General features: G+C 40.4%; 1 protein-coding gene across 8 annotated transcripts in view; it reads right to left on the reverse strand.

The window, feature by feature from the left end:
- BMPR1B (bone morphogenetic protein receptor type 1B) overlaps nucleotides 1-23,956 on the reverse strand; it is a 246,114-nt gene that overhangs the window by 10,450 nt on the left and 211,708 nt on the right. For all 8 annotated transcript variants that reach the window (XM_065691639.1, XM_065691631.1, XM_065691656.1 and 5 more), the window contains 5 exons: nucleotides 20,652-20,811; nucleotides 11,365-11,467; nucleotides 10,018-10,120; nucleotides 3,941-4,037; nucleotides 3,008-3,146 (listed from right to left, as the gene is read on the reverse strand). In XM_065691639.1, the coding sequence (XP_065547711.1) occupies nucleotides 3,008-3,146; nucleotides 3,941-4,037; nucleotides 10,018-10,120; nucleotides 11,365-11,467; nucleotides 20,652-20,794 (585 nt within the window). In that variant the 5' untranslated portion in view covers nucleotides 20,795-20,811. The remainder of the gene's footprint in view (nucleotides 1-3,007; nucleotides 3,147-3,940; nucleotides 4,038-10,017; nucleotides 10,121-11,364; nucleotides 11,468-20,651; nucleotides 20,812-23,956) is intronic.

Below are 23,956 nucleotides of genomic sequence, written 5' to 3' on the forward strand. Positions count from 1 at the left end.
GTCAAATGATTTCCTATGAACAATTTATTTGATTTTAAGGAATTTAGCCCTTTCTTGAATCATACACTGATTACAATTTCTAAAACAAATCTGTTAATCAAAATTGTTGGGTGAACTGATTTCATGAGCATTCTGAATGGTATGTTCATGTGAATTATTTACACTGAGTAGATTGGGGGGGGGGGGGTGGAGTTAGTTCTTTCTGTGCATTTTGCTGCTCAAGCTCTAGGAACAGCCAGGTAAGGTTACACAGCCCTTTGTTTCCCCTCCCTAGCTGGAATCAATCCAATTACCCATTGCCTCTATTTTCTGCATTCTGTTTTTGTGATGTTCAGCTAAATATGTTCAGCTATCTCAGATGAAAATTCAGACAAACCAACCTTTTGTAACATCAATATTTTGATGACAGAACTTCATACCTATGGTTGGGTTGCAGTCCCTTGAAAAGTGAAACTCACTGGGAGACGAATTAGGAAAAAAGTACATGAAAAGGTAAAGAAGAAACTGTAATTCAGCAAACTCTTCATACAGACTGCAATAAGTATCTCCAGGGTCTAATCTCCTTCTCCAGTTTTGCATGTGGATTCATGGGGGCAACAGCTTCACCCTACACTTCTTGCTCTGTCAAGGCCAATGGGATTCTGCTTGCTTGCACAGACTTGATTGTGCCCCCTGGCTTGTTGGCTCAAAGCCTTTATTTAGAACTAAATTTATTTTTGCCTTGGTTTAAAATTTGATTGGCAGCATTTAACCTGAAGCAAACTTCTCTGTCAGAGGTACAAACAGGTCAGGAGAAAGAACGTTTGCTGAATGTCAAAGTATCAATAAAACCTTGGTTAATGCCTAGTTTTGGTATATTTGTACCCATTAGAATAAATGTTTTGCACAGAAGGCAAACATTACTGTTTAGCATAAAGTGACATTTTGTAATAAGTTTGTGGCTTACTTTCCTGGAATAGTAACTTTGGATGCTTTGCTCTGGTAAGAAATAATACAGTTGAAAACAAACCCTCCCACAATAAAGTCTAGAGCATTATTGCCAGGCATTTTCTACATATTTGTTTCAGACAGCCCAGAAGTATTAATCTGCGCATTTCTAGTGAGCCTGTAGCAGTTACAGCTCTCTGGGAAAGGAAGCACACATCTATTAACCAAGTGCAAAATTCATTACAGCTCTCCTTTTTCTTCGCTGCCACAGAAAAGCACTACTTAAAAGGAAAGTCTGGGAAAAAAATGTATGCATTTTCATAGCCTTCAGGAAGAACACTTGGTCCAGAGGCTGCAAAGTCTCCAGGCTTGAGAGAGGACCGGCAGAAGACAGAATGGTTTCTGCTTTATGGAGCACCAGCTGGGACACCACCTTGGCCATTACAGCAGTTGATTAGCAGGTTAGTTTTTCTGTAAACTGCAAGAGTAGACCTGGGGACACCAGTAATACCATACATCCCATCTTAACCAGCTCACAGGGACAGAGGAAGGCATAAAGAACAAGAAGCCACATCCAGCCTTCCTCTATCTTTTTTGTCTCACAGGCATCCTGGGATGAAGTATCAAGCCATGCACTGATATGAGATGCCTCAGGGCACCTATTACCCACATGGACTGCTGGAAACACATCCTCCAGAGAAGAACAACCAAGTTCATAGTGTTTGCTCTAAATTATTATACTATTTCTGCTACTACAACAGGTAGAAGCACTAAGCGCAGACCAGGACCTTGACGTGGCAGGCGTTATCCAAAAAACAAAGCAAAAAAAGAGCAAGAGCCCCTCACAATTGGATGAATTGTAAGCACTCACTAGGAATGCTAGAGGGACATCGGTATGGGATATGACAGACCTTTCTTAAAGCCTAGACTTACATGATGGAGAAAAATGACCATGGGTTTTCCATGCTCATCACCAGTCACAGCACCCACTTGGCAGCCTGGCTTTTTCCTCAATAGCTTGTTAACTGCCAGAAAATTGGATTTTTAAAAAAGTCTGCACTTTATTTAAATGGGGCTCTAAGCATTTTCTCCTGTCAGAACAAATTGTGTTCAGTCAGGTTTTTGCCAACCACTCGTTCTGTTGCTTAATTTTAACGATTTATACAATCTCCAATTTTATTACTTCTTTAGCGTGTAGAAAAAAAAAAACGTGTGGGCAAAAATCAGATAGATAGTACACAGTACTTGGAAACTGGGCAACGTCTACAGCAATAGGATCAGTAAACTAATGGTGTTGGGAGACAGGAGGGACACATCATCTCTGAAAAAAGAAAATGAAATCTAATTCATTTTCTCAGAACAGTATTTTTAAATAAGTAACCTGGCTTTTTTGGTTTGTTTTGTTTCAGTACTAAAAGCAACAGTGACCCCTAGAAACAAAAACCCTGCTGAACAGAACTGCTTTGCCACAGAAGGTAAAACTTCTGCCTTTTCAGCAGGTGAGTTCAAGGAGTTCAGTCATTCTGGAGTCAGTTCAGAAATAATCACAAACTCCATCCCTGTGACTTTAACCTTTGAGACGATGAGGGAAAATAATTCACTCTCGAATTCTGAATGCACAGTGAAGTCTACCCATAAAAAGGCTCCCAGTTTGATGAATCACAGTTCCCTTTACATAAAGATGGTGTGTCAATGCTCGAAACGCTATTGTGTGTTGCACATAAAAAGCAAGAAAGTAAGATCAGTCTGCCAGATGCTGTCTTGTACACTGGGGCAAATCCTGATGAATTTTTGTGAGCTCTGTTAGTCTGTACTTATTCTATGGTATCTAAAATAAGAAATAAGCTGAGGTAAAAAAACTCTTAAGCTTTTCTGGTGTAGTCTGCATGAAAAAAGTCTCCAGCTTTCTAAAGCAGCTGTTCTCAGCTTAAGTCCTTTTCATTTCTGGGAGAGGAAAAAAAAAAAAACAACCTAAAATAGTAAATGAGGACACACAAATGTATTTTCTTCTGCCTCATTTTGTCTTCCTCTATTCATTCTTGCCTTTTAAACTTGCTCTGAGATAATATTGCTTCCTTACCAGGAGAGGGAGTCCGGAGCCACTCCCTGAGCTCTGGGACTGCTCAATCAAATCCTTCAGGGACTCTCCAGGGGGAATGTAAGTTTCATCCTGCTCCAGCCCGATGCTGTAGTGGGGCCTCGTCTCTTGGCGCTTGTATCTGCCATTTTACATGAAAGTGAAATTAGCTCTGAATACAATGAACACACGTGCAATGAATAATGCACACGGACCTCCACGTCTGCTTCATTTATAGACTCACAGCTTCCTCTGCTTCCCCGGGGAATGTGCTGGACTTACTGCCCAAAACTTTCTATGTTATTTTTAGCAATGTTTGATGCTTTCAGTATAAAACTCAAAGACTGCGCAATCTGGCGTAAGTTTGCAAAGCAACCAAATGTTTTTCATTCAGAAATGTAAATACGTTTAAAACACAGACCAAGAGATACCCAGTTTTATTTTACTGACTGCAGTGGATCTTTCAAGAGGTAGAGGAGGTAAGGTCATGGGATTTGTGACTATTTAAAAACTGGAACAAATTGCTTAAACATAATGCACGTAGATTTTCATGACATTCCAGACATATTTACTCACATTCCCGTATCCCTCTCTTTTCTATGATCAGTTATTCACCATGTAAACACATTTAGAAGCCTTAGGTTTGTTTACCCTATCTAAAATTTGTCATGCGGATTTCTTATACTCAGTAAAGAATAATCTGTGCTTCTACCTGAATGGATTTTTTAGGATGTTTGGCAAAAGATGCTATGTGATATACACCTCACAGGTATACCTGTGACTAGGGTGAATAAAATACACATTTTTCCTCATCATAAAATTACATTTTCCATTTTTTTCCTTAAAGTCAACTTCAAGTTTTTCAAATTCCGAAGTCTATAACAAGATAAATGTTGGGAGGAACATTAACAAGCTGGTAAAATATTCTTTATTTACCTGAAGTAGCAGAATATGATGATAAGCACCAGAAGAATACTGCAAACAGTCACCGAGATCAGCAGGGCCTTATGGTGAATGTTTCCTTCAGCAAAGTCTGGGATTAAAACAAGGAAGGTGGAAAATTTGGAAAGGGAGGTGGTACAAAGTCAGCATTAAGAGACACACACACCTTCAAAAGTGCAGCAAACATGATTTCTTCTCTTTCCTACCAAAGTCCTGTGCAAGATACCCCTGGATTCCCCAGGCATTTTGTACACTTCCTCTTTGACCCTCTCTGATCAGGGCAGAACCAGCACCTCCAACAGCCTATTTGTCTTTTCAGCCCTCAATAAGGCAAAACATCACCTTGATCTGCAACTCCCTGTTTGACTCTGAATGAAAAATCGATTAAGACCTGTAGCTCTGTATCTTAACCTAAGTGGTCAGCCAGGACATAGTAAAATTACTTCCTCTGTCTTAAATCACTCTTACTAAGTAGCATCCTATCAAGCAGTTAACATAAAAAAATTGAATAATTGCATTTATGCTAGGAGAGAAGACACAGAGGATCATCCAACCCCCAAGGAAGGACACCACAAGAGGCCTTGAAAGTATCTTTCCATCACTGCAGAATAATCTGCCTCTTGGATTCTGTTCTAAACACCTGAGCAGGAATTTTTCTCCTCCATTCACTCTATAGCAGCACTGTGTGTCGGCAAGTCCTTCCTATGCTCATAGGCAAAACTATCCTTCCAGCAGCTATTCTGTAAAACACTTTGAAAATTAAATGTGCCAAATAACTTGTAGAAAATGCCATTATGTAAAAACTATTACAATGTTTTGGTCAATCTTTGCATGGGAGACTCATATTCTCCTTTAAAGTATACCATTAATCTCCAGATTTGTATTCTTAACTCAGGTGAGTCTGACTTTCATGCATCCTCTTCTGCTGAGAGCCAAAGAAACCTAGCACTATTACTCTTTAACCTCTCCTACCCCCCAAACTCTCAGAACTATGGCATTTTAGCATGTAGGTACACACAACACCCTCACAGAATTGTTATCTGATATAATGCAAATCAGGATGATGTTTTCTGAAGCTCTTCCAGCCTTGCTGTCTTGCATCTTCCACACTAATGCCCAACACATTGTAATATGCAAGAAATCTATCCTTACCAACTCATCCTGGAACAGCACTATTACATTTCAGATTTACAAGGGTAATGAGAAGAGATTCCTAGGGGACTCTTGGTTCACTGTCAGGCTCTTTTATTTTTAAGATCCAGTTTCTCCTTCTGTTTTTGCACCCAAACTATTTCTTTCCTTCCCCTTTCCACTACAAACAGAGATTACCTACCAACGCACCTTTTGATCACACTGGTCATGTTGTAACCTGCCATTCCCTGCTCCCAGAGCATTAAAAATGTAAACATTCAAGACATGGCTGATGCCTTTGAAAGGGGACACTGACACGATGTCTATCAGGGAAACAGCGGAGCCCATCATTCTCCCTGCCACAGCAGATTTCTACCTGGCCTGCCACTCCAAGTGGGCTGTGAGCTGAAACTGAGAGCCCACTGGGGAATCCAGACCTCTCCCACAAAGGCTGCTCAGTAGGGCTAAGGGCTCTAGTTCATGCTTTGTAAGCAGCATGGGTTGGCCAGCCATTTCTCTCTAAAATGTGTGGTTTGTAACAGTTTAAGATGTCGCAGCCCATCAGCTGAGGAGAGGATAAACAGAGCACATATATCATACGCTGGAATTTTGTACTTGAGAAGAACCTGGATATCTGTCCACAGCAAGGCTTTCACCATTTCACAGAATAAGCCATGATGAAAGATGGGCTTTTGCGCTTAGCAGTAATGAAAGCTGATGTCAGATGCAGAGGGCGCAATTCAGATCTTGCTCATACTTGTGTATGCTAGACATTATAGCCAGAACTTGTAAAGCATCCATACGGTTCATGCTGCCTGTGTGTGCCTGAGTATGTACACTCAGGAGAGGGATGATAATGATGCTGAAATCTTGAATCAAATTCCAGACATATGTAGGGTTTAAATGATCCACACTCTGTGCTCAATGTTTCTAATGGGCTTCTCCTATTCAGAAAAGTCAACAAAAGCAGTCTGATTTTCCCAAAGTGCTGTGTAGCTATACAACTTCAGACTCCAGCACTGACAGATTTTTTGATACCCAAATGCAATTATGTGAAGCAAGTACAAGGCAGCATGCAAGACACAAAGGAACATGTCTTGATCTCCATGCTGCGAGCGGCTAATGCAGACTCCAGCAGCAGTGATGCTTACAATCTTGCAGCAGGTGATGTCCCCTATAGCTAACAAAGGACCACTACTAGTGGTTCACTGTGCACAGCATGGGTATGCAACTGGCTCTCACAGCAGAGGAGAAAAACTTCCATATGTCTTTATATTTATTTGGCTATGTATGATGAGAGGCAACAGAGATGATAAGTGAGCTATTGTCTCACCTTTTAAATACTTCCTGCATCTTCAAAGCATTTGGCAGAATGTCATTTGCTTACTCACCTAAGGACTTCATAAACCCGCTGGCACATGGACAACACAAGGTTAAAAGCATGCCCCCATTCTTACACAAGCAACATCTCTTTGTTCTGCTGAACTGAGTCAGGCTGGTGTTGCTGGAGACCAACTCCTCCTACAGCCCAAGCTGCTCTCTACAGAGCACAGGACAAACCTCACTTTCCTGGCACCTCCTTGACCATGCAAAGGGATGGGGCGGCTCAGCTTTGAGTCCACTTAATCACTGGCTCATGGGCTCCGGGGTAAAGGTAGTAGAGGGTACCAGTCAGTGTCAGTTTGTGTGACAGAGAGACTCTGTCCTTTAAGAACAGCAGTACTTTGCTTTCTAGTGTTATGTTACTTGGCAACTGCAATGTGCCAAGCAGCAGGGTTATGAGAATAAGCAGTAGCTTCCACGGAGGCAGCAGCGAGCAACTGCAGTGGGGGGTGTGCAAAACAAACATGCAGTAGCTTTGGGAAGCTTCTTCACATACCTCAGCTGGCCAATAACAGCGAAGCCCAGCAAATGGCATGTTAGAAGTTTTATGTTGTACAGAAATGGTGGTGTGTGCTAGTGTCAATGGTGAGCAGCACGGAAAGGGAGAGAGGGCAACAGGAGGAAGATCTCTCGTGATACCAAGCTGCCTCTCAGTTATTTTCCTGTGATTCCCCCCCCCCCCCCCCACCATCACTTGATCCCCTCACTCTCCCATTCACAAGACCATGCTGAGGAGTGCACTGCAAATGCCACCCAGCAGGTTCAAGGGAGAAGTCAGCATATCAAAATGAGAGGAGGCTCTCTTCCCTCCCCAGTTCACACTGTTCCAGTTATCCAAGTAAAAACTGCAGTGAAATCTGAGGCGTGGAGACTGTGTGCACACATCAAACCCCATCACTCCTCCAATCATTCCCTTGACCATTCATCACAAGCTGTACAGGCAGGGAGCCAGACACGGTGGCACCACTACTTCTGCTTATATAGGCTTTAAATCAGTAAAGACATATTTCTCCTTTTGACTGGTCTCCGCCTGCACTTTCACTGGGATTTCCAGGAATATCTTTTATTGTTTAAAGCAAAGGTGTTGTATCAGACCCAATTAAGACTTTCATTTCCTTAATAAGAGAGATGTACAGCTTGGACGAGGCTTTTCTGGGGGCATTTTATCCTGCTAGTTCTGTACCAAGATGAACTCAAAATTTAGGCTTAGCTGTTGTTTCTTCCATCCTGCTTAACAAGCCTTCTTTGACCAGTGTTAATTCTTCTAGGTCCCAGTCTCATGTATGTGGTCCTGCCTTCTTTTCATGGCAGGGGAGTGAGTAGAGGGATGAGGGTAAAAACCACTTTCCAGTACATGCCAGGTCTGGAAATAACTTTGAGAACATAAGTGACTTGCCTTTGTGATGTTACCTTGGTGCATAGGTTAATTTGCAGTTCAGCAACCTCTGACCTGCAGCTGCATGCTCTCCCTAGACTGTTTCCCATGTGATATGACCTCGGACATAAGTTCATCAGAAGCCAAATTTCTGTTTGCTTTTAAATGCTGAGGAGCATACATATTTTTCATGAATCCTGGAGGTCAGAAGGTTGTTCCTACAAGCTTGTTTTTAAGTTCATCTTCTCTTTCTTTGTACTTACAGTTTATGTTACATTTGATAGACAATTCTAACAGTACTCAGTCAATCACAGCCTAATCTAAAAATTTCCAATAGAAATAATGTTCACAGCCATTGCACTTGGTACTGGCAGTAGCATGTATTTGAAAACTGTATTTTCACCTGGTTGCAGTGAAAACTATGGCTTTTCTCTGAGATTTCAGATTAGGGCACAGCAATGACAAATTAAAGCAGGCCTGACACCAAGAACAACGCATTTGCTTAAGGCCTTAATAGAGGTGCTGACTTTAGCCCTGTCCAGCCACATTAATGAAGCAGCTCCTGAAATGTATTTTCATTATATACTAGGAGGATACCAGTAGTGGAAAGCATATTTCAAACAGAAGTCTTCAGAATATGTTGAGTGAATACAACACCTTTTGTTTGTCCTGCCAAACAGACAACTTTGCAACACAGAGCCGGTGGAATGCTGTTCCAAATCTATGAAATTTTTCTTTCAACAAATATTCTCTCTGCTATTTTATGGGTCTGCCACCATGGTGCCTAAACACACAGAGCAAAATCAACACCGATCCAAACAACTTCTGCCACTACCAAAAGCTTGTTTTATTGCTTTCTGTATAAGTAGCAGAGAGTATTGCCAAATAACTAAAATCTTAATAAGGCAGATGTCTAGTGTTAGGCATTGGTTCAGTATTTTTAAATAGTTTCAACGTAGAATAAACTCAGCAGCAGCAAGAAATCATGGCAATGTTTTCCTAACTAAAATTGTATTTATTGATATACTAAGTATGAACAAATATTGACTTCTTTTTAGAGCTTCTCTCTCAGTCCAAAGAACTTTTTGAAATGAAAAAAACAACAAAGTAGTACATAACTCTTATGTTGGAAGTCAAGAACTGTATGAGGTTTCGCTGACTTAACGGCTTACTAGTAAACAGTGAAATATTTACATACTACTCTCCATAGGCCTGATTTTGCAGCCCATCTGCGCAGAATTTCATGGGCATGAAGGGAACGGCTTACAGGAGTGAAAGCTTTCTCTGAGCATGCATTTGTGGAAGTATCTGCTGTTTGCAGATTTTCAACTCAGAACATCGTGATTACAAACTGTCCTGCAACCTTGAACTGACTCTTGCCGACTAAACTCCATGCTGACCACTTCAAATCTTGGCCATTGCTGCCAACGCCAGGAGTTTATCATGGATGAGCTTACAGTTACTTAGGAATACATTTCTATAAAATTTATCTGCAACATCCAGCCAAACTAGCTTTACCAGCTTTCAGGAAGTGATGTTTAAACTAGCAAATGACAAAGCTATAAACTTGCCCCAGAATCTACTAAGTTAGTACACATACATTTGCATGGACTCTTCCTCTACATTCTATTTTCAGCTGCATTTTTCATGTAGAAAATCCACTTTAGTGACTAATTACTGTCCTAGTGCTAGATTATCAGGTCTTTTATATAAGAAAAGCTTAATGGTCTTCAGTCAACCTGGAATGAAGACCTGGACCCAGATGTGTGTGGAGTTGTGAACAGTAATGCATGTTGCAGGGACTAGAAATAAGATTCAATTTTATTATCAGGTTAACAACATACATAGCAAAAGGCATCCTCTGCCATGACAAGCAAAAGTCTTTGGGATAATCACTGATAGCCAGCAGGCCTGTGCTAGGATAGAATCGTGTAACAAATGCATCTGGTGCTCACTGCATGCATGTAACAGAAATAAGACCAAGTATCAGCAACCATGGGTCAGGGCACTGCTACCCACATCACCTACAGGAATTCAGCAACACTGTTCAATGCAGTTTATCTTTCTAATCATGTGCAATTGGAGGGGGGTGCTTTGGGTTTGGGCTTTGTTTCTTCTTCCTAAGGCACAAAGAGAAACAGCAGGAAAAGGTCAGTTTGGGACTTGATTTACCTCCCCTTACCTCGAGTTTTCAGTGGTGGCAGCGTAGGGTGAAGGTGTTTGTTACAGAAATCTTGGCCTGTACAACATTCAATAGATCTTCTTTGGTGTGGAATAGGAGTGTCCTGCAACAAACAATTTGATAGAAAGTAAAGTAATTATCTATGTTGTACATACATATCATCATTCTGGCACTTGAGAAAAAGATGCACTTGTTAGCTGGTCTGCAGTCTGTTACAGATTTCTAGGATGTGCAGAGTAAGGATATTTGCCACTGAACATATCCAGCAACATTTCATCCAGATAATTAAGAGATCCATTCACCCGAACGGATTTCTGTTAGTGCCTTAGTCCTGCAAAAGGGACTGTTTCTAAGGGTGCAATTATTAGAATTGTGAAAGTGACATGAATCCATCAGTTAGACTTGTATTTAAAAAATAAGTTAACACGAGTATTCAAAACAGTTTAGCCAGAATAATATTGAAATTTCCGTGGACTAATTTAGCTGTCACTTCTACTCTCATGGGAAGCTGGGTAAAATATCTTTCATGGACCTTGATGGTTAGACTGTTCCTGTACTCATGTAGAACCATTTAAGGTTAATGCTAGAAAAGACAAACACTTTAAAGCAACCTTGCTCCACTGCCCATAGCCATTCCACTGCTGCAGTAGTCATCGGGTGGTCACTGCACCTGAAGGGAATTTCTGGCACCAGAAATCCAAAAAACTAAAGCACAACTTCATGTAAGACACTAAGATTCTTGTGGTCCATCAAATAACATCCTAACTAACTTTAGCTACCACGGACACTTCAGGAATTAGACTGCATTTCTCTAAATTTGAACTTCCTCTGAGCTGGACTGTTACTAGTAACAGCAGTGCCAAACCCCAAAACTTATGTTATTGTTACAAGCAGCTATAATATCAACATCCAGGGATTTAAATTCACTCTTCTCAGCAATCAGTGTAGAGCAACTATTATGTAACCATAGAGTGGTTTGGATTGGAAAGGACCTTAAAGCTCATGTAGTTCCACCCCCATCTGCCATAGGCAGGGACACCTTCCACTAGACCAGGTTGCTCAAAGCCCCATTCAACCTGGCCTTGAACACTGACAGGGACGGGGCATCCACAGATTCTCTGGGCAACCTGTTCCAATGTTTCATCACCCTCACAGTACAGAACAACTTCCCTACATCTAATCTAAATTTCTCCTCTTTCACTTTACAGCCATTATCCCTTGTCCTATTACTACCTACCTACCAAATAAATGGAAGTGAAAAATATGGACATGGTAATATCTGTTGACTGCACTTCAATTGAAAGCTGTCAAAAAGCCAAGCAACACTGGCAGTAAATGCTTTCTTACCCGACACTGGAAGTCAGAGCCCTCTAATCCAAGACATCCCTTAGTGACTAAATGTCCACCGGACTCATCTTCTTCTATTATGGTAAAGCAGTAGCCATCAGTACTGAGGATTGGAAAGAATAAATCAGGAAAAGGCTTTGAAGTGAAATATATGCTGCTGAATATAGTCTTAAACTTTGTTCCTTGCAAGGCAAATCTGCCATTAACAATTTGATGTACTAAGGCAGGCTGGACAACTCAGGAACCCAAGGCAACCTACCTCTCTCAGTGCAGTCAAACAGCCTACCAGCAGCTGTGGACCAGCTCTTGCACACACAAAGGAAGCTCTGCCTTAGGAGTTCACACTTACCTTTCCAACATTTAACACCTATAAACACCACTAACAAACATCTTCTGCCTATGGTCATTAGTGTGTTAAGACTTGGGAGACCTATATAAATGCAAGCATCAATGCTACAGCAGGTCTACCTTGTGTGTGGGGAACAAGGCATGAATATTTGCACCATGGTGAAGACCCGAAGAAGGAAAGATTTTTGAGGTACTAAACACAAAATATTATTAAGAGTGATTTGTGATTCTTGTTTTAACCACATTACAAACTGCAACACGCTTGTGTATGAGTCCTTGAGTTATTATCAACACCCTTCATAACTGTTTACTTGGGTTATAAGGCTGAAGTGATCCATAACACTTCCATTTACAAGAACGTGCTCCAGGAGTACAAGTATACTAACAGATGGCTAGATGGTGCTAGTGATAAATGTCCTTCCTCAATGAAGGTCAAATGCCTGAATGCTACGGAAAGAGGGGGAGAAAGGCACAAAAAGGGTGTCTGCATTTTACTGAGACTCTGTACATGGATTTCTCTGCCCTCTGAGGGAGATACACACCATGTGCAAGAAACACAAATTGATTTGCAGAAAGAGGAGCCAAAAATAAAGAAAAAATATTAAATATAAGATATTTAAGTAATATACAAATAAAATATTTTGTTATTTCCCCAGGAAAATAACACTGGTTACTACGTGCAATGAGTATTTTTCAGAAGAGAACAAACTCAGTTAAAACAAGGAAATAAAAAGAAAAAAAGGATTAGAAAACTGAAAGACAGCAAAATTTCAGATTATTTGTTCCTTACTTGAATGAAAGGAGAATCTAACAGAGCTATAATAGCAAAGGCAATGAAGATTAGGAAACGAGAGGCACAGTTACACATGTAAGAGATAAACACAATTTGTAAGTATTAACTACATGACAGGCTGATGCTGGATAGGATCATGTCAAATATTTGTAGTGGCATATTTTTATATTAGTGGTGCAGGGTCTAGCCATAGTAAGCTTATTACTTTAAATAATAATCTATCACGGGTTATTGACTTTTGGATTTGAAAAGTAACCAGTTGTGCGTTGCAAATGACTTTCTCAGAGAAGCAAGAGATGACTTCTACCCTTCTCTGACATTGTGCATGCGAGTAATGCAAACGAGACAGCAATCCTTCTGGACAACCACCTTGATTTCACTGCTTAAACTTAAAAGATAGGAACAATAGGATTGCCAAGAAAAGAGACTGTAAGGAATCCATTAGAGCAGAACATTATATTAGATTACATTTTATTTGTTTACATGGTGCCTTTGGTTCAAAGTAATGAGTAAGTTTAACCCAGGGGACAGAGTAACAAAACAATAAATTGCAATCAAGTGAAACACAAAAATGAACTCCACAGCCAACTGTCCCCAGCAAAACCAAAACAGTTCACCAGAGGAAAGCCAGGGAAGGAAAAGTCAGATTGTTTGCAAAAGGGGGGGGGGGGGGGGGGGAAAGAAGCAGGAAAGTATGCAGCTTTATTTCTTTTCTGTCTTCCATAGAATACTGATTCTTAGCTCATTTCTGAAAGTTAAATTCAGGATCCTCAAGCATTTCAGTCCCTCTGAAAATTTTACCCCAATTTTAAAAAGACAAACAAAATTAGACTGGATAGGGCAAAACAGAAAAGTTGCAAAGCTTCAACAATAAGGATAAATCATGTTCTTTACAGACAATGGAAGAGTGATGAAGGAAAAGCATGAGACAAAAATAGCAATGCTGAGCAGAAGCTTTCATGCAGTGTAAGAACTCATTATCATATTGAAAATATCTCAGGTGTTTGGGCAAGAAGAAGAAGTGACTCTTCTTAAAAGAAAGAAGTATCTGCTTCCCCCCTTCTGCCCCTGACCTGTTCTCCTGGTTCACAGGGTGTCAGATGGACCACATGCTGCAAGTAAAGAGCAGGGCATACCCCTGCTGTTTTATTGATTACCTCATACCTTTGTATGGTAGAAATGAAACTGTTCTTACTATTATAACAACTCAAAACCATGTCAGATCAGTCTGTATCATCTCCAATTCTATGTTTATTTTGTTGACTGTATAAATAGAAACATATGTACATTGCTGATACATGCAAAGCAAGATGAAAAACCTATTCTCCACTTCCCAGCAAAGATTAGTAGTATAGAATTATTTCTTAAACTGTGTAATTTGAATACTGTGTAATTTGTTTCTACAAATGGAGCATAAAGAAGGAACTCAACCTGATGTTACTGAATACATCCAAGTACACATCCGCTAGCCTCCACTACACTAAAGCAACATCTTATTAGAGTATGGTGGAGGAGAACGATTAAATACATTTTGGATGTGATCACTCGTAAGCACATATTTAGTATGCCACATATTTGCCAAGTCAAATGCAAACAAAATAGGGGGAATTAACAGAGGAAATACTGACAGACACTGATGTAGAAGGTGCTGCTATACTTACAGATTACCCAAAAGAAAAAGGCGATCTTAATGGAGACCTTTACTAAATGTCAGAAGAGAGGAACAGAGGCCAACAGCTTTGCAGCTGCTCACACAGATGTCCTCACTGGCCAGCAGCCATTTCTAACAGAAGATGCCATACTTCAGCTACCAAAACTTAGCTGCTGAAGATTTCCTGTCATGCTCTCTGCATGTGTGATGCAGCCAGGGATGGCAATATACAACTTGGAAAAGCAACATCTTCCCTTTGTTCAGTGCCTATCACAAACAGATCGGTTAAATACCCTGATGAAAAGATTCCTTATCTTTAATCTTATTTGCAATTGAGTCCATATGAGTATTATAATTTTGTCCACTCCTTTTTATACTCCTCGTTTTGATATCAGAAAGAGCTAAAGCTCTTTTCATTTCCATCCAAAGCAACATGGCAAGTTTCTACACCTTTTGCAAATTATCAAAAATGTAAAAATGTTAAATTATATTATATACAGAAAGTAGGAAGTTCATATTCTTCTGTAAAGACTGGCTGAAATAATCTAATTCAAAAATTGGCTGACTCCCAGTTTGCATCTAATTCATGTATTTTGTTGCATCCTTCACTTAAGGAAGATGATGAAGGCCAAATTTAGGAAAGCGCTGACTTTGGACACCATCCATAAACAAACAGTCACTGTAAATGTGCTCAACACATTTTCAGAAAAAATAATATAGTTAGCAGCTGTGCATCAGGGAAGTAACATGAAACCAAGCGAGAAGAGCATTACACAGATGCACCTTCAGATGTTTGCACAGCTACTCTGAAGGCAAGGAGAGACATACAGGTGTAACAAAGCAAAGAAGCTGGCTCACATGGGGCCACAGTTTCTTGCCACGAGTCCCCAAGATGGTGATGTTGGTCCTACCACACATGCCGTTCTGTGCATGGTACCTTTTGGCTCTCTGGGTGCTCAACGATGACCCTCCCTCCACACAGAAAGGAGAATACCCAATGCATACTAGCAGAGCATCTTTTCATAGATGATATATGGGTCTATCAATCAATATTTTCTCTATTCTATGTGTCTTAACTATTCTCCCAGGATTGAGACATGACCCAGCCCACCAAATATGTCTTGCATTGTTCTACTAGATCACAAATCAAATCAAACAGTTCTCCCTGACACATGGCGTCACAATGCAGAAAACATGCCACTATGCCAATCTGTGAGGGACAGCCCTAGAAACTACAGGCTTCACGTTGAGTGTGAGATTTGACAGGGTACCTTTGCATTTTCACAAGGGCTCTCTGGCACCTTTCACTTCTGTGCAAAATCCATTTCAGTACATGTGAGAACCATCAAGAAGCAGTCAAAATAAAGCTACTCATCTTCTTCTTTTCCTTTTAAACTTTTTTTATTCCTTTTTTTTTGTCTCCAAAATTTAAACGCAGACCAAATGTTTTCTTTTACTTGACCTTAAGATTACACTGCAGCTGAATTTGTACGATGTAGCTTCTTCTTTAATGCTAGGACAGACTTAATATGGAGATTTGCTGTTACACTTTGGTTTTTTAATATAAGTAAATTTAATATGCAAGGGAAGTGCTAGGTATTCCAGCACTTTCTGCACAGTAACACCAAAATACTCCCACACTGAGAGTAATTAATGCAACAGGTCTCAATAGAGGGATTGCATTACTGTTTAGCTTAAGGTTTATACTAAATACCTAATGGGCAAGACCTAAGCAAAACTAAGAACAAGGAATTTCTGGGACACAGTTGAAAAGTGTGGGAGGGGGACTTTGTGTTTCTGTTTAAACACTTGGGGCGAAGTCATCTGCGTAGCCACATTTGAAACATAGAGAGGGGGCAAGGAAACACTGGAGCTTGCAAGAATCTGTCTCTGTTGACCTTTGTTTTTTTGTTTTAATCATCAAAGGGGAGTTGACTGCCTCTGGTACAGTATAAAGGATTCCACCAAAAAATGAAAATAAACAATAAAAAAAATTGAAAGAGTTAACTTGTAAGACCTCACCACAACTCCTTTATCGGAAAATGTTCAACTTTACCCTAAAAATTAAAGGTGCTTAAAAGAAAAGTTGTCTGAATTCAGTGCTTTGGCCCACTGTGGAAATCTTCCTTCTACATACCAAATCACAAAGAAAATTCAGCCCTATCATCTGGAGAATGGGAGAATGGAAATAACATAGCTCAAGTGAATTATCACCTCTGGTAACACTAGAAAGGCAACTTAATCATTTTATTGCTTTAGATAACCAAAACTACCTCAAGACACAGTTATCCAGAAATACAATCAAGATCAGCAGGCAATACGTAAGAAATTAAACTCTATCAGCTTGATCTTAAAAACCATGAGCATTTATCTGTGAATGGAAATTAGAGTACAACAAGGCACCTAATCAGTCTCTGCCTTTACTGTAATCCCACTGCAGTCAAAACCAATTAAATCTAACGCTAATTCTTTAAAGTACGTGATTAATTATGATTAGATACAAACTGTCTGTGCATTCACTCTGTACACACAAAGCTTGAAATGGAACAGTAAATCAAGGTCCTGGTTGTGTTCAAAGCAGCTTTAAGCTTCTTCACTGAAAGCCTTTTATGAGTCACACAGATGTTAAGAAAGAATAGTTTCAACATGCTGCAGGTTAACACACCCATTACAAGCAGATGATTGCAAACCTTCTGCAAAGATCTTTGTTGTCAGGGCCCCTGGTGAGCACACTAAAGCTTCATTAAGAGCACACTAATGAGCTTCAATTGCCCAGCATGGCATCTGGGACACCCCTATCCACTCACATCCCCTAGCCAGGGCTTCTACTTAAGCTCAGGTGTGAAGTTCAAACACCTCTCTGAGTGACAGTACAAGAGTGCTTGTCTGCAACCTTGTTTCCCGCCTGGATCCAAATCACTACCAGTCATGTGGAAGGACTTCAGGGAAGCTGTCTTTGCCTGTCGTGTTCAGGTACCCTTGGGGAAATGGGGTCCTGGTAGGTGAGGATATGGCTGGCCCTAGCATCACCTTCAGTTTCTGGCTAGGCCACCTCATGCTCTCTGAGACTAACCCTCACTTGATGAGATGAGCCTGTAATGGGTTTTCCAAAACTCGTGCTTGTGGATTACCCCATTTTTTTAAAGCACGTTACCTAGAGCTATATTTTTTCTGTCGATACAGAAAACAATCTGCATTTTAAGCTAGAGTGTTATCCTTAGCTTTCTAAAGTATTATTGGACTTAAGCTGTGGAAGTATAAAGAAAGGGAAACTCTGTATAGGAACACAGCAAGCTGTTAAAAGGATTTGATACAGATGTGGTTAAAGAATATTGACTTTTAAATTGCTAAAAATACAATCATGGAGAAGGACTGGAAATGGCCACCAGATGTCCTCATTTTTATAAAAACATTCAGACTACTGGTACTACAGGCAGGATCTACACTTCAGTTGATAAGTAACTTATAGCAGCAGGCCAGAATCTTCAGGTGGGATGGCAGACTACTTCTTATGAGAAATTTTTAATGATTGCAATAGGACTAGCTATTTTATCCTGAGAGTTTTAATTTAAACACAGCTGGAAGTGTTTTACCATTGAACTTTCAGAGCCCTTGCTCATGGGCAGGCAAAAGCCTTCCCTGCTTGGGTGAGAGGAAGGGGACAGTGCCTGATGCTCTTCAGAACCTACACCCTGGCTATATATGCTACCAGTGATTTCCTAGGTGTCAGGGCTTTACCAGGCCTTTGGGTACGCCAGCATATGCTGGCTCCTCCTGCAGGGCTGGCAGATATAAACTGCAAGTCCAAGCACAGCCCAAAGCTTAACAGACCGATAGAGCTAACAAGAGGTTTGATATTAATTTAAATACAAAATGTAAAAGGCTTTTAGTGGCTACATCTGAGAGAAACAATAATTAATGCAGTAACTTTTAATCTAAAGCAGTTCATTTATTATTCAGACAAACACAGTGTGATCAATACTGCTTAAATTTCAATATGTGGAGATTTCCTTTACAGCAAGGTTCAATGAGAAATCTTGAGTGCTTTTAAACTGTGCCAGCACTTGTTTGGGCTAGATGAAGTATGAAGTTACTGCCTGACTAGTAGGAAGATCCCAAAACAGAGGGAAAATGAATAATCTCTGCTAACATGGTTGATCTCGGCCAAATCTTTTGAAACCTGGTGTCAACCCAGCCAGCTAACTGGAGACCTATTACTCTTTCCTAACAGTAGGCTTAGGACTCTCATCTCTGTTATGGCCCATTTCATATTTTGTCCAGATTTCCAGCTATGTGGTAAGGAATTCAAGAAGGAAATTATTACAGACTAACAGTTCAGTAGATATAGTGAAAAGGAACAAGGAGTGTTGTACCCTTTGTATCTCACACCAGGGTAGGAGAGCCATAACAGTGATCATCCTGAAAATGATTATTGCTGACAAGTCATGAAGGAAGGGTATTTAGTTCAAGTTAACTCATTTTTTTGTTGCTTATGTTACTTCAAACACTGCAGCAACTTTTCACTTGTGTTGCTCACTAGGCAAGTGGCAAGGTGGATACTGCTCAGGTAACAGCACAGGATAGGAAAGAGGAATAGCTCTAATACAAGCCTTTAACTATTTCCATTTTCCTGGACAGAAAAGTGATAAACTGGAATTTACCATCAAATATTTCAATTATTATTTTGATGTCTAAATTGGAAGAAAAAAAAATTCGTCACTCAAGTAGAACATTCAAGCCTGAAATGTGCTAAGATTATTAAGACAAAAGGGGTTATAATTTTGTAGTTCACTACCACTTAACTACCTATCTTATCTACCTATTCACTATCACCTAACTACCTAAAAATAACTTTGGTATTTGACACTGTAAAGGGATTTGTGAAGAAAGTTTCTTTTAAGTTTTGCAGAGAGGTGAAAATCCATAAATCCATTTTAATGGGACATTTGCTCATACCTCCTGGTAACATGAAAAATGGTTAATGTCAATAATGCCTACAAACCAAAGTGCAACAGCAGGGCTACCCAGCTGGGGTATAAACCTTGTTCAGTGGGTTCCTTAACATGGGTCCCTTTGTGCTTCCTAGTTCATGGATTTGAGTGTCATCTGCAGCTTTCCTGTTACTGTGTGTGTGAGACAGCACATGTGAAAGCAGTGACTCTTGCTGGGCAGGAACAGGAAACAGCTGATTCACACTGCAGGGGATATACAAATTGATATCAGAGTGGGGTTTTACAGCTTTTTAAATTGACTGCCATGTGAGAACAGTTAGACTTAACTCATCACTATAGGATGGGTTTGTAGGAAGAGGATAGAAATGAGAAATGGTATATGCAGCTGTCATCAAAGCTTTGATAGACTTCAGTGTGAAACTGGAGGCTGAACAGAATTAAGTCTGGCTACAAAACAACACTCAAATCCAACCCACAATATCTTTAGCAACCTTAGGCTTTCCACATTTATCTCTTTAATGTGCTGCCTTGAAAAGCTGACACAATGGTAGCGTCTCACCTCAAACAGTAGTGCGTACCCAACTGGCATGTCTGCTTGGGTTCATATCCGTGCCCTGCTTTGTTTCTCACATTCCCACAAATCCACTAGGCTATAGCTGATGGTGAATATCTCCAGTATCTTACCTGCTCTAAGTAAGCAGAAAAGTTTAATTTTCTCATGTGAAATATGAGGGGCTCAGACCTGCTTTGCTGCAGCTGAAGCAAACCGAACATGCACCTCAAGCTATGACAGTGATGTTTAACCACTACCCTCATTCAACAGCCATAGTATGTGTTCACAAAAGCTGCTTATGGGTGGGCAAACAGGTACCCTCAGTCACCTCTGCTGCTTCAGGCAGCGTTAGGTCAACACAGACCACAGCTGTGCCTTCAAGAGGACTGTGCAGAGCTGGACATGCCCCTCCCTGAGGAGACAGAAGGATATGAGGAAGCAGAATCCAATCCAAATGAGAGATTTGTAGTACTCTAAACAAAAAGCAAACAGAAGACTATAGCTAGCGTAAGAAAATGCTCAACACCTCAAGAAAAAGATCAGTATCCTTTTAGCATAGAAACAAGAAAAACAAGCCTTAAGGACCTACAAAAGATAGCTCAGCTATTGCAAAGACACACTAAGAGCAGGGTTCTTATAAATGGTGTTCCATAGACAGTAATTATAAATTTATAAGCATTTACTGACATTTCAGTATGCATTTCCATTAAGTCTCCTCTCACTAACTGCATGCACCTTTAAAAACAAACTCCTACCTTCAGAATATTTCATATACAGTGAACTAGCACAAGCATTACCTAAAACTGCAAAGATATAAACACCCTAACATAAAAATCTAAGTATGTAGTTGATACTTATGATTTTTTAGACAAAATGTATAAACAATCCTATTACTGCTGAAACAAAAACTCCAACACCCAACCGAGGACTGCTGAGCTACCACAAATAGGTTTTCCTCATGTTTCACCACCAAATATATATCCCACAAACCTGCAGGTGCTGTTGACTGAGTCCTCAGGACAGTGGTGGTGGCACTGACAGGACAGCTTCTTTGGCAGAGGGGCAGGTGCCGTGCTCTCACCATCTTCTTTTCTGGTCTCCATGCTCAACTTGGCAGAACTTCGTAAGGGCATGTTGTCTAGAAAATTTGCTGCAAAGGGTGGAAAAACAAAAAAGGCATAGTTATAGGCTGCGTTGCAAGACTTGAAGGAAGCCATTAAAGATTTCTACCCATCAAAATCTGAGAAAGTTATCTGAGCTTGATGTTAACTACAGTGGTTTTCTCTGGAAGCCTCTGAAATGGTCACTGGATTTGAGGCTTATTGGGCCACAGTGGCATTAAAGCAAATTGATGTTCAAGTTCTGCTCCTGCCAAAGAGATATGCTGCGCTTTCCAGACTGCGAAATACAGCCTTTTGCCTTTTGTATTACGCAGGTCAAATCCTTGGTTACACCTTCACGCTTTCTTTGTCTCTCTACTTGGCACGTATCTACAGCCACTGAACCCCATAAAAATCAGTGAGATTTACGGTACTCCAGGCAGAGCAGAACATGGACATACAATTCAATGAAGATTTAACAGAAAGTTATGCTCTTACAAGTTCAGCAGCACTTTCTCTCACTGAATTGCATAAGCACTACTTGGAAAATTAGGAAAAACAGTTAATTATTCATAGATTTATATTTTTGTTTTAATAGTAAAAGGCAAGAATGTGGTTTAGAGTGAACAATGGTAAAATATATGGAGGTGATTACTTCTAAAAATATCAGAGCACTGAATCTCCATGGAGCTAGTGGATTACAGCTAGACATGTTGGTGATGAGCTGGGAGTTAAGTCCCCTCCCCCCAGCTCTACTCATAAATATCAGCTTTCAGTGCTTGTGAATATTTTAAGCCTCAAAGACAAAAATGCGATCAGCATGAAAAGCCTCAACTGACAGTTTCTCACTTTCCTTTTGCTTCTCTGTAAGAAATCTTGCTATAGGGTCATTTACAAACAGCTGTCTCCAACAGAGTAGTTGAAGAGCAGGCTTGACATTCTTGATTTACTGTTAGGTCTCTAGAAACAATTGGCATTATTATTTTGATTGGCTCCTGACCTGCTGCTTTGACCTTAATTAAAATCTTCCCCAAAGCTCCATCATCAGGACTAATACATCGTGGAGCTGGTAGAAAATTTAGGACACAAATAGGCTGGCATTCAAATTTACACTTTCCAAGAGTTTGAAGAGGTCATGTAGCATATGATTTTGCTTTCAGCTAATGCCCAGGGCCAAAACCAGTGTAAAATCATTGCAGTTTAGTGTTGAAAACAAAATTAAAAGACATAGCAATAACATTTTCAATCAGATCCTTTCCCACCTTCTAAAAAGAAAAACTCTTCTCATTCCATTCTCTGGATCCCTTCATGACTTAAATTCCTGACTGCTAGCTAAAAAGATGGGCAGATCTTTTGCCTCTGAAATTTTGATTTCTCACCCAGCAGATGACCATGGAACACGCAACAACACTTCTCCCACTCGGAGTTGAGTTTCAACAAGGTTGCTTGACTTCAGAGAAGAAAGATTTTTCAGCAGTCCCTTCTCCAGAATGTAACATGTAGGTAGAAACCCACAGGAGCTTGCCAATTTGGCAACAAGTGCCTTCTGATTTCACGTGTGAAATACACAGTATGGGATGGTGAACAGCCATCTCGTTTTGCATTTGCTGCTGTGCTGTGCTGTAACAAGCTCATGTTGGTCATGCAGCCCTGGCTCTATCTAGGGATTAGAAGCCCTCTTCATTCTGAAAGGTCTCCTAAGGAGCTATGCCCAAGTGCCATGAAAGCAAGGTATTTCAGGCTATTTGAATCTGGCTGCTTCTCTGCAGTAGCCTATTCTGTCAGTCTGCTCACGGCTAGCTTCCCGTCCCTGATGAACTCAGCACAGCTTGGGACAACTGAAGAAAAACAGCAGCATCAGAAATAAGGTTATTGTAGTCTGCTGAGAAACTTCCTGACTGCATCAGGGAATTAATCAAAGTTGAATGTCTGAAGGTCACCACCAGACTGGTATACCTTCATCAAATTTAGAGCTTCTCTCTTGTTTCCACTAAAATACACCAGCATTTACAAAGCACCTTCCACCACAAGGGCAGGCAGGCAGCCACCACAGCTTTCATGTCTCTTTGGAGTACTGCTCCTGAGAGATACTTTCCTCTGTAGGACTGGGACCACTCACAATTGTCATGTGATAGCCTCTGTTACAAATCTTTACAGAATGGGAACGGGAAATGTGTGCTCAGAAGCAGCATGCTACTGTTGTTTTTTTCCAAATGGGTTACTCAGTGTCTCTCTCCATGCTTTGTTTCACCTGAGCTCCTTTACAGAAAGGCACACCTACAGTGATCCTGAAGCCAGGAGAAGGAAAACGGGGAAAATAAAGTGCTGTAAAAGGTCAGCATTATCCTGGATGACCATGAGAATGACTAATGTCTACTGTAAGCCCCCTACTAACATGCCAACAAATAATCCTTCTTAGATAAATTCTTCCATTTTGCTTCACATCATCCTAGACTTCATGGTAATTCATGAGCACTAAGCTTTTGCTTTGAAATACTTTCTCATGTGGCAAACCCTTCATTGTTTTCTGGTTTGGCTAACATTTTTTTAAATGATAGAGAAGTGATCACAGATCCTTGCTCAACAATCACAGTGAAGTAACTAGAGGGATTAACTGCATCTTGGCTTTAAATGATGCTGTTTAAAGGTGGTTTGACAGATCTATGGACAGTGGTACCTCACACCCGAAAGTAAAATCACATATTCAAGCTTTGGATCGACTCATGATGTAGGTGCAAAAAAAGAAAAAAAGATCTAAAGATCCCATCTCTTAGTGCACATTTAGTCCTCAAGCTCTCTGCCATGGCTGCCAATAAGTACTCTGGCCCCTGCCAACTGTAGCCATAGTTATGCGATTTGGACAGGATTTCTCCACTAGATTCTGGACAAAACCCAATAACTCATTTCACACTGGCCCACAGCCATCAGTGGTAATGACTTTTGGGCACTGGTCTGATTCAACAAGTCTGGTAATGTAGGAGGTGAAAAGCTCTGTATTTTGTAGTCCAAATCTTGAACCATCCTGTTTCCAGAGGATGAGTAATTAGCAGTAGTTATCTTAACAGATTTATTTCTGTATCACTGCTATGTGATTTATGTGTTGCCTATGCAGTGAAAAAGCTGATCTCCCATGACCTTCCATGGGTTTGTAGGAGTAAAAGTCAGCATCTGTTTTGGGAAGCAAGTCTAAGGGCC

The sequence above is a fragment of the Lathamus discolor genome, chromosome 1, assembly GCF_037157495.1.
Source record: "Lathamus discolor isolate bLatDis1 chromosome 1, bLatDis1.hap1, whole genome shotgun sequence".
Lineage (NCBI taxonomy): Eukaryota > Metazoa > Chordata > Aves > Psittaciformes > Psittacidae > Lathamus > Lathamus discolor.